The sequence below is a fragment of the Atractosteus spatula genome, chromosome 6 (genome assembly GCF_055471065.1).
Source record: "Atractosteus spatula isolate fAtrSpa1 chromosome 6, fAtrSpa1.hap1, whole genome shotgun sequence".
Classification (NCBI taxonomy): Eukaryota; Metazoa; Chordata; class Actinopteri; order Semionotiformes; family Lepisosteidae; genus Atractosteus; species Atractosteus spatula.
Genome location: NC_142711.1, coordinates 40,354,343 through 40,366,549, shown reverse-complemented (window position 1 = coordinate 40,366,549; position 12,207 = coordinate 40,354,343). Strand labels below are relative to the sequence as shown.

The 12,207-nt window shown below is 35.7% G+C and overlaps 1 protein-coding gene across 1 annotated transcript in view; it reads left to right on the top strand.

The window, feature by feature from the left end:
• LOC148832880 (plexin domain-containing protein 2-like) overlaps nt 1-12,207 on the top strand; it is a 208,039-nt gene that overhangs the window by 108,363 nt on the left and 87,469 nt on the right. Inside the window, exon 3 of the mRNA XM_088919330.1 lies at nt 6,836-6,982. Within this exon, the coding sequence (XP_088775456.1) occupies nt 6,836-6,982 (147 nt within the window). The remainder of the gene's footprint in view (nt 1-6,835; nt 6,983-12,207) is intronic.

Below are 12,207 nucleotides of genomic sequence, written 5' to 3'. Positions count from 1 at the left end.
CAGTATTGTGGAAGATATCCCCAGCATCCAAAACAAGATAGACCATAGACGTTAGCATGGTGATCTTGTTTGATGGCTTTGTTTCCTTCCTCTTCACTAGTATGTAACAGATGAGTCATCGACTTTTGCTATCACATTACTGGAAAACAATTCCTAATGCAATAGCTTTACCACTCACCCCACGAGGTTTGTATAGGATAAAGTGCAGCGTATTCCACAATGCCTGCTTTTTTTCTCCATTCTTTTCAGATTGCAAAAGGGCAGATTTCACTATTCCCCAACAGAGTGTCTTTCCAATTTATAATGTTTACAAAGACTGGTTTGTATCACGTATCTAGGAAATTCAGGTTGTTTCACATCTGTGAACTGTTTTTATGAAAGGAAAAAATAACTAGGAATATTCTTGTGGTTTGGTTACTGACATCCTTTTATTAACATTTGCATTCATTTTAAAATGTTTCATTTATTTGTGATTTTGAAATGCACACAAATAACAATTATGTAAATTAAACATGGGAATAGATACATATCTTGCACTGCATGAAGTGGCCACAAAATAGTATGTTCACATTCCAAGCAGGAAGGGATTAAAACGGTTTCTAGCAATCCTCATCAGCTGTAAAGCTGGTGAATGCACCCATTAAATGTGGGCTTCCTTTGATATTTGATGATAGAGCATGTGGTCTGGTTATTCTGCACATTAGCTCAGTGAGATTGGTTTGCTTCTACAGTATACTAGCTACCAAGCATGGTGCCTAGCCAGCCAACACATTAGAGCAGTTTTTAGTGAGTAAAACCAAATTTGGAATTTGGTTGACGAGGAGATGCACATTCATCTAGTGATAGGAATGAGATCCCTTCATAGTAGAAAACAAAACATTTGACATGCATAAACAGCAAAGCATAAGGCTGACACACAGCAAAGAATTTCTCAGTCATGCAGTGGTAGGACAAACAGACGCTATGCTATTATGGACAAGCATACTACAGATTTCAGTCCAGTAATTTTGAAATTTATTTAAACACCTCAGTCATCAACTGAGACTTGCACACACATTCATTTAATAGATACATTGAGTGTACAAAACATTAGGGATGTCTGCTCTCTCCTTGAAATAGACTGACCAGGTGAATCCAGATGAAAGCTACGATCCCTAATTGATTTAATCTGTTTCAGTCAGTGTACATGAAAGGCAGGAGATGGATTATAGAAGGATTTCTAATGCTTGAGACAGTTGAGACATGGATTGTGCATCTGAGGGAGAATGGACAAGAATAAAGATTTAACTGCCTTTGAACGGGGTGTTCCATGTGCACTGGTTTGAATGTGTCAAGAACTGTAAAGCTGCTGGGTTTTTCAAGCTCCACAGTGTCCCGTGTGAATCTGGAATGGTCCACTACCTAAAAACACTGACCAGCCAACAGCAGGTCAGTGGTTGAAAACAGTGCATTAATGAAAAAGGTGAAAGGAGGCTGAACAACAGATGGCCTACAGTTAGTCAACTGACAGTCCAGTGCAACATTGGTGTTGAAAGACCCTTAAAAAAATGCACAACTTGTCGTTCCTTGACATGACTGGGGTATGGCAGTCAACGACCTTACAAAGTTCCACATCTTTTCGCAAAACACAAGAAATTGTGATTCTCCAGCTGTAGCACTTCGATTTTTCTATGAGGGCAAGATACACTTGTGTCCTCTACTAGACACGTTTACCACTGTTCTGGTAGTTTTAAACTTCTTAGTTATTGCTCTAACAGTGCTAAAAGTCTTATTTATTTATGTTTATTTACTCATTGCCTGATTGTGAAAGTCAACAACCATTTGTCTCTTTTCATTTTTGAGTTCTTTCTCTTTCACCATGGGGGTGATGGTTGACAAAGGGATTTCACAAGAATGTTACTGTACTTCATTTCTATACCCTAGTGAAACAAGAAGCCACAGAAGGCCACAATATAGATCCCTATGACTAAGATAAACATAAAACAGGTAAAAGTAGAATATTGATGCTTAATTCATTTTGTTTGATTTTATTTATAACTTTAATATCTTTAAGGGTGCCAATAATTTTGATACCTATTTTTTTAAAAAATAATGTTATTACTTGTTAACAATAACATTTTTTTTCTCTGAGCAATTGCATTAGAATACAAGAATATAGTTTGTCCATATTTTGTGCATAAATTACACATTACCTGCAAAATCACATTACCTGCATAGCCTTTTTTGCTCATTAATCTAGGGTGCCCATAATTTGGCAGGTGATTGTAGACAAATTTGAAAGCAAATGCCAAGATACTTAGCCAATAGATTTTAGATATTTTGAGCCTGTTTGCTATTAAAACAATAAACCTGACAAATTACAGGTTATCCCTTCATACTGTACAACTGATATAGAAAGAAGTGCATCTCAAGCTCAGTTCAAGAAAAGGCATATTAGTAAATATGATTGGGTGAGTGATAGAATTAATGTGGGTTTTCAGTTTATACTGTATTTCGTTTTCTAATAATGTGGCTACTGTGTATTTGTCTAGAAGTGTTACTAAGATATAACTAAGATATCAGGCAGCTCCTGTTATTCAGTTTGTGGATTATAATTAGTGCTTTTGATTCCTGTAATGTTTGAAGCTTCATTGAAAATGTACTGTAGATCAAGGCAACTTCTAAAGGAAAGCAATCAATGTGTTCTAATCATGCCTCTGTAGGTGTTTTGATGTACTGTACTGTAGATGTGTAGTTTGTTTAGTCAGTGGTGTACATTAACCATGGTGTAGTCAATTAGGGCAAATGAGTAATGAATAATGATCCTCTACCTCTCACTTGTCTGAACACAACTAGATTTGTTCAAATTGAGTCATTGCCTTTTCTCCCTTCTAAAGATACAATTGAAATGTTTTGGGTTCCAAAGCCCAGTTTCTAATGCCCCAGTATAGTGTCGAGGACACTATAATATAAAAAGGCTCTGTCCTTCGAACGGGATTCTAGAACCAAGGTTCTGACTCGCTGTTCTCATTAAAAATCCCAGGGTGTTTTTTTAAAGGAAGAGGGGTGTCACCCTGGTGCCTCCTAATAATCCCCATCTATGAATTGACTGTTCCCTCCCTACTGATGTGGGTGTGTGGTGAGCCTACTGTGTGCACTAGGTGGTGTGTGTCATCTAGGTGGTGCATTACATTGGTGGAGGGTAGTCCCCTTTACCTGTACAGTGCTTTGAGTGGAGTGTCCAGAAAAGTGCTATAAAATTGAAAGGAATTATTATTATTATTATTATTATTATTATTATTATTATTATTATTATAGACTCTGGCTACCCTACAAACCTGAATTGGATGAAGCTGTTAAAATATAAATGGATGGAGGTTTATTTAAACAAATGTGTTTTTTCACAAATCTGCAGCTTCATATTTTAACAACTGTGTGTGTTCAACTATGTAAAAAAAAAACAGCAGACCACATGCTAGGTTTATTTTACTGGGACACAAAATCAACTTTTAAGTTAATGATTTAAAGACTTTGAAAAATAATGTAAAATACAAATATGTCAAAGCCCATCAAGTGTCAATGAAGATAGCCTAGCACTTAATAATCCTTCTGTTCTGATTAATGCACTTAATGACAAAAGAGAGAGATGAGAACAGTTTAGCAGTGTTTTTTTAACTTTGACCTCTACTGGCATAAAGGCCATCTTGAATAGTTTAAATACATACATTTTGAAGCCAAATATTCTCACTGTTCTATTCAATATAAAGTAAGATTTATAGGTAAAACCCCAAACTCTTCTGAAGCATTTCCAGCCAAGTTTCTTTACAATGCTTTACAGTAGTTCTGAATTCTAAGATTAAGTAACCATCCATGAATTATAGCTTCAAATGTCTTCTAGCAACAACTAGTGGCCTTGGAAACACATACATTAAGGCTGCAGCTAGCGTCAGAACAATGCTATGGACTAATTAATTTTAAATGTGTAAAGTGTACTTTAGTATTATTACAGTGTTGTGCAGTATTCTATAAAACAGAAGCACATTGTTTATTGGCATCACGAAGAAAACTGGAATTGTTTCAAGGGATTGTTTGTTTTGATATTTTATATTTTGAAAAAATGCTAAATATTAGGAATTATTAATTTTTTTAATGAAAAATTTGACACATCATTTACCCCTCACTATTACTGTACTGCCCTGCATTATCTTGGTAGGTTAATTGGTTTCTTGGAAAATTGGCCCTGGTGTGAGTGTGCTCTTGTTTGTGTCTACATGTGCCCTGTGATAGACTGGGTGACCCCTGCCTTTTGCCCGTTGCTTGCTGAGACAGGTTTCAGCTCCCCCATGAATCATATTGGAAACAGAGGTTAGAAAATCGATGGATGGATCATTATGACCGTTATTATTAATATCAATGTCATGTGATCATAACAAGGCAGGATGAAGTGAAAATCATCATTGAATTTTTTCAAAACATTTAATCCATTACAATCATTATTAATATCAACATCGTGTGCTAATAACAAGGCAGGATAAAGTAAAAATTCTATCCAAAGCAACATGCCTTGGACATATTTTTTTAAATATTAGAGCCATCTAATTCTGCATCATTCTGTATATTTCAGATTTATTTTAGTTTGGGTGTTATGTTATTCAGGAGAGCAAACTTAAGCATCAAACAATGGATGTGAAAGGACGTAAACTGTACCCCAGGAACTGAGGCATGGAAGACCTGGAAAAAAGTTATGGCTTCCAAAATTCCTTTTATTTAGCTAAAAACACCTCTCAGGGGCTTGCTTGGAGTTTTGCATTGCAAGTTTTGAATGAGATTCACTGAGTTCTACTTTTTGTGTGTGAATCAGGCTTGTGAACAGGTTTTTCACAGCAGCCAGACTTTGGGATATGACAGGTAGGTAAACAAAAAAGGTTGGCAAATGCAATTCATTTTACAAGGGTTGGAAATTCTAATTTGGAAAACATTTTGGCATGTCGCATTGTTCTGAGGTCATCCGTTACATTTAGAATCCCCTACAGAGTGTCTTTAGCCTTTATATTGGTTACAAAGACTGGTTTGGATCATGTATCTTGGAAATATATAATGTACATGGTTTGGCTTTGAATAATCTATTATCAGCATATGTGCATTTTTTCCCAGACCTTTGTCAGCATATGTGTTTTTTTTCCTAAAGATTATTAAAAATTACATAAAAATGTCATTTTTAATATTCATTATAATATAAGGAGCTTTGTATCACACATAATCTCAGGGAACTTTATACTAAAACAAGACAAAGGCTTTTTAGTACAGATGTGTATACATAAATTAATCCAGTTTGAAGACCAGCTTTGAAAGTGCTGACTGACTTTTGTGTAGTGCAGGCTAGGAGGTTTTTCCACAGCCTTGGAGCAGTAGGAAAGAAACAGTGTTTCAAGGTTTATCTAGTTTTGACTCTGAAAGAAGGCCAGAGTTCAAGGAGCACAATAGATTTACAGTATAGGTGTGTAGAGAGGTAAACATCACTGAAATAGATAAAGGACAAGGAAATCCAAATTATTAAAGGTGAGCACCAGGGTAAGGACTTTAAAACTGCAGAAATATGCTCATGAATTTTAGTTTTATTTAATATTCAAGCAGCTGAGTTGCTTGTAAAGAACTTTAGATTTATAACAAGAGCATTTCTCAAAACATATGTTTTGTATTTTTCTAACAAATTTTATCCTTCATATAACTGTTAGCAGATTTCCATCAGAGCTGTTATTTTCAAACCACTGTAAAATTTGTCCTTCTTAAATGTCTCGTTTGCTGCCTTAAAGGGAGAAAAAAATGGTTGAATGCTTATCAGCTGAACATGTGAAACTTGTAGGTAATTTTATGCTTAGAGAGGAAGCTACAGTCTCTTCTTTTGTAATGTGAAAGACTCTAAATAGAGTTGCAGTTATTTGCAGTCATCATATCTATTCTTGGGTTACCCAGAGTTATAAATGAAAAAGAAAAATGCACATTTGTTGCAATGTTTTAATTAGTTATAATGAAATTTAATGAATGTGATGGGATAATTAGTTCTGAATATTTCATTAATAGATGAATTCCAACATGTAACATGAAAATCCAGTCCTCTGTGGTGGTCATCTTTGGAATTCACTGGCATGCATGTCAGAAAATATTAATGTGATGCATACTTTATAAATATATTCTATATAAATAAACTAAATAGTATACTATATTGTATATGATATATAGTATAGTACAGTATATACAATATATTCTATATACTATAATATTAATATCAATCTAACATTATGAGTCTATTTAATGTGTTTATATTTTTTACCACACGATACCAGCATGCTAATGTCAGTTTCTTGAGGTTCATGTATTTGATATTGATAGATACAACTTTATAAAAAAAGTGACCTCAGGTTTTTAGATCGATTTTATGAACATTGCTAATGGTGCTCTAGGAGAACTATGATCTGATATTTTAGATCTGGACACATTAAAAGTTTTATTTAAATATAGATTAACACACTGTATTCCTCATCCATGGTGCACCTGCAAATGCATTGATATATTTTTTTCTAGCCTGGAGACATCCCCATTTACAGTATTTAATTTCTATTCATTTTCTTTAGTTATTTTTGTCACTTGGTGTCAGATCTAGTTCAGTATTTGTTCGGTCAAAAGATGAACCATTCTTCTTTCAGTTAGTGTATTTAATTGCCATTTTATGTGTTTCACTGTTACTTTTACTATGATAATATGCCATTTTTAATGAGTAGTACTATTATATTGCAACACATTAGAGTATACCTAATTCAGTCCAGTGTATAATAATGATTCTGTTCTTTTTTAACAGGAAGATTCAGATCACAACTATTACACATCTAAAACATATGGACCATCAGATCCCATGAGCCAGAACTTGTGGGTAAATATTGATCAAATGGAAAAGGATAAAGTGAAGATTCATGGGATTCTGTCAAATACTCACAGGCAAGCTGCGGTAAGTTTATTTTATTTATTTAATCAAGTAGATACTGTAGTGTAAAACATAGATGAATAAGAGTTCTCTTGATAACTAAGAATAAAACATTATTCATTTTATCCATAAACATATCCTATAAAGTATTCAGATTAGAAATTATCCCTAAACCTGTAATTCACAGCATGGACAACATGCTGGAAGAATCCCAACAGCCAAAATACATGAGTAAAAACTGCAATTGAATCACTTTCCTTCTTAAAATAGTAAAATCACTGGAGAAGGAGTTGCAGGAACTGAGAGAGTGATGATGAAATGAAAAACTGTTGATGAAATGGAGGTACGGGCAAATCCTACATTCATGGAGCTGTGTATCCCTAGTCGTGAGAGAAACACAGAGAGACACAAAGGAGTTGATCACTGGTTCACAAAAAAAGTAAAATACAGTATCCTGTCCTAACAACCTTACCTAGCACCACGTTGCCTAACAGGTTGTACCAATATAGTTGACAGTTGAGGAATACAGTTGGGATATGGAAGCTCAAAGCAACTGGCTCCCAGCATACTGCTTTCACATCTCATTCAAAACACTCACAACTAACAACAGCTTCAATCAGTGCTACCAAACAGACAAGGAAACCGGAGTGGTAGTTGATGGAGACTTCCAAACACAATAAGTAAGAATATGATGGTATACTGTCACCCTGGAACAAATGTGGTTGAAAGTCAGAAAGTAGACAAGTCTCTTGCAAAGGCAGGTGTAGACCCAGTTGTTACTGTTCTGTTGACAACATAATAAACAAATTCAAAGATCTTAGACACACAATGATGAATATGACCAAATCCATTGTCTTCTCATGGACCCTTAATTCACCATTCAAAGGTGAGTAATTACAGATGTGAATCCATCCACATGACTGATTGAGACTGAGGACATGGTTGTGCTAAAGACTTTAGCTTTCTTGGCAAATGGAAACCCTACTGTGGTAAAATGTATGAGTAGAGATGCAATGGATTGCATCTTGATGCAATGGACATTGGTCAGCTTTGGGTTAGGATCTACAGAGAAATTCCAAAACATTTGAACTAGAACAGAATGGGAAAGAATCCAATGAAAAGTAGAAGAGACAACACAAAGAGCAGAGTCAAAAAGCGAACCCAAGACAAAAAAAGCACACAGCACAAGGTAATTAAGTGTTTATATCTAAATGCCAGAAGTGTTTGGAACAAAATCCAGCAAAAAGAGCCTGCTGCTATAATTACCAGTAATTGGAAACACATATACTGGCCAACAGCGAGTGATGGTGATGAATACAGTATATTGGATACACGGCATTTGGAAGAGACAGGAGGGGGTGTTGGTGTAGCAATTTGTGTCAAAAAGAAACATCAGCCAATCAAAAGTGTCAGAATCTATATGAATTAGATTTAAAAAAACTTTCAGGGGGAATAATATTAGGACTATCGTACAGACCCTTAAATTGTATTACAATCTTATAAAATGAAATCGGGGATGTGTACAATATATATAAAGGAATAAGTGTGGGACTAAAATATTCCACTGTTAATTTGGAAAAACTATCAAGGCTGTCAGCAACTAAAACTAAAATGATAGACATGGTAGACATGACTTATCATTGTTTGATGTTTGTCAGAATACCTACTAGGAGGAATCCTGTATTGATGTAGTCTTTTCAGACTTTTACAGTAAGTAAAAGTAAATAAGACGACTGTATAGGCTCACTAACTCTCTTGCAGCTCTCGAACTGTAGGTGTGCTTGATAAATTTTTCAGAGAATAAAGCGCTTTTTCAATATTTTTTATTTTCCGTAACTGACTGCGTAAAGCCATGACCGTGTAAGTTGCAAGACAAGGATAAGGCTGTATTTTTTTTTCATTTTACAAAATATAGGCAATGAAAGCAGAATGGCTAATTTATTCAATTAATAATTTGCTCTGGTGTCCCAGGGCAAGTACTGAGTAATAAATTTAGAATTAACAACAGAAGTGTAGCACGGGTTGGATGCTCTTATGATTATGAGCCAGCAGCCATATTACTCTGCAACTCACAACTGGCAACCCACTGAAGCTACTGTAAGCATGTGTGAGCCTGGTCAGTGCCTGGATGGGAGACCTCCTGGGAAAAACGATTGCTGCTGGAAAAGGTGTTAGTGGGGCCAGCAGGGGGCACTCACCCTGCAGTCCATGTGCGTCCTAATGCCCCAGTATAGTGATGGGGACACTATACTGTAAACAGGTGCCGTCCTTCTGATGAGACATAAAACTGAGGTCCTGACTCTCTGTGGGCATTAAAAATCCCAGGGTGTTTCTCGAAAAGAGTAGGGGTGTAACCCAGGCGTCCTGGCCAAATTTCCCATTGGCCCTTACCAATTATGGCCTCCTAATAATCCCCATCTATGAATTGGCTTCATTACTCTGCTCTCCTCCCCACTGATAGCTGATGTGTGGTGAGCGTTCTGGCGCACTATGGCTGCTGTTGCATCGTCCAGGTGGATGCTGCAGATTTGTGGTGGTGGAGGGGAGTCCCCATTAGCTTGAAAGTGCTTTGAGTGGAGTTTCCAGAAAAGCGCTATATAAGTGTAAGCAATTATTATTATGATTAACAAATCACATGGGCCTGAAATAATTGTACTTAAAAAAGCAATGTTATTTATAGAATAAAACTGTTTCAACAGTCACTTTGGACAGGGTTAATTTCTGTTGACTGGAAAATAATTAATCTAGCACCCATCCAAAAAAGGTAACAAACAGTGAAACAGTGATGAATACAACAGCATATGAAATGTTTTTCTGAAATCTTTTGGTTATGCTGCTCATAAAAGATTCTCAAATTCTCAAATTGGCAGTAGACCTCACAAGGTAATGTATATCTCTGGGCTGAGAACAGGTTAATAGAAAAGAGATAAGGGTGAATGGTTAAGATAAGAGCAGCCAGATAAGGGTGAATAGTTAAACTGTGGTGACCTACCACAGTGCTGTGTATTAGGACCACTTCAGTCCTTAATTTACAATGACCATCAAAAGAAACAAAATACCATTGATTATAACATTGATTAGGAGCAAGTAAAGATTTATTCCATGCTGAATAAGCCATGGAGCTGAATAAACTGTGGAGCCGAAGCATTGTGTTTCTTTTCTTCTCTTTTCAGTATGGAATAAACCTTTACTTGTTCCTTTGCAGCCTACGCGTGCTGACGCAGCTATTTACTTGAACTGTAATGATTATAATTTATATATATTATATGTATTTTATTATATGTGTCAGAATTTGTATGAATTATGACTGACAATAAAACATTCAAGAACCTATAATAGTTGCATAAGCACTAAATCACCTCATTACTGAGAGAGTTGATTGGCTACAGGTGATAAGGTGATTTTACCTTGTTGAATGACAAGCCCTCTGAAAAAGAAAAGCTTGGAAGGTAAACATACACTTATCAAGAGAACATTACCTATATGCCATCTGTATATTGGATTGCTGGATTAAGTCAGCACATTTTGTTGACTGGGGCTTTTCAGAGCCAGCAGCTTCTAACGTGACAAGACCTTACAAACCAACACAGGCCATAAAAGATACAGTAGGACACAGTCAGAGAGACAAAACTCAGAACATCATTATCCAAATGTAATGGTCTAGGAAGACATGCTTAGCCATAACACAACTCCACTTGAAGTGATTGATAACAATCTGACCTCACATCACTACACTGAAGATCTCACTCACTGCCCTTCCTGCTGGCTCATACTGACTTGACAGCATCCCAGAAGGATAAAAAATCTTCCTTGCAAAATGAGAATGTGGCTGTTGTGCCATGGATGTCCAACTAGTGAGACATGAGCCTCATTGAACAATTGTGAAATGAGCTAGGACAGCACATGGCATCTATGCCTCAGAGACTCAAGATCGGGCTCATGCTTTTCTATGAGAAATTAGAGAAATGGGACAGAATCCTATTCAAGACAGCATCTGTAACCTGATGCAACGTATGCATGGTGAATTGCATTACATCTAACACCTGCAAAACATGCTGCTAGCCTGTGATTTCACAGTGCAGCTTTGTTGATGACAAATCTTAATCAGTGTAATGAATTTACATTTGGCATGTCTGTGTGATAAGTTATTTAATAAACTACAGAATTTTAAACTAATCCAGTAATACCAAAACAGGAGGATCAGCAAACAACATAAATGCTGCAAGAGAATGGAAAAATAATTACTACAAATGAAAATTGATTTAGACAAAACTCAAGGCTGGGCAAACACAATGTACTGTACAGTGCAGCATGCCACATGCAGATAGCAAAAACACAATCTATGACACGACCTGGGAAACATTAGATTGGATATTTTTATAAGATATTTTTTAAAGTGCAGATTTATATGTTAAAACAGAAAGAAACACTACTGAGCTTTATTCAGAATACTATGCACAATTTTGGTCACCATGTTACAAAAATATATTGCTGTTTTTAGAAGAGAAATCAGCTACACTACCAGCAATAAAGGAATGTCCTGCACTGAAAGACTGTAATAAATTAGTCCTTTTAGTCCTATGTAGAGAAAACTACATGGTGACCTGATTCAAGAATTCAAGTCCTTAAAAATGTTGCCAAAACCCACCCAATGAATCAAGCTGTGGACACAAATTGAACCTGAGAGAATGTGTTTTTGAAAAGGAGACACTTTTAACAAAACATTGTGTAAAAAGTTTGGAACAAGCTACCTCAGAAGCTCAGATCAATTACTCAGATCAGATCAGTGAATCTCCAGATTCGTCCATGTCCCTGTGGATCAGCTGGTTTATACATTATAGTCCTCTGAAAACATAATCAGGTTAATGTGATAATTAACACAATGTTGAACAACTTGAATTCAAGATAGCGGTAAAGTTGATCTGCGTGAATTCAGATCAGGACTGCTTCATTTTATTTAAATAGATAAGTTTATTAAAAATAAAAATAATTCAAAAGGCAAGATTTATTGGAAAGAGGTGAGGAAATGGTTGGAAAATAGAAAATTAGAAAAGTGAAAGTTGCTAAGATATGGAACAAAAAAAACTTGAATCAGGTAATTAAATGTTAAATGTTAATGAACTTGAATTCTAATAAGAGGCAAAAGGCATAAAGTTAAATTACATTCTTATCAAGATAAACATTTTTAAACTGCACCTATCACAAACTGAACCCAAACACAGGGCAAATGCAAACTATTTCTTAAGGAA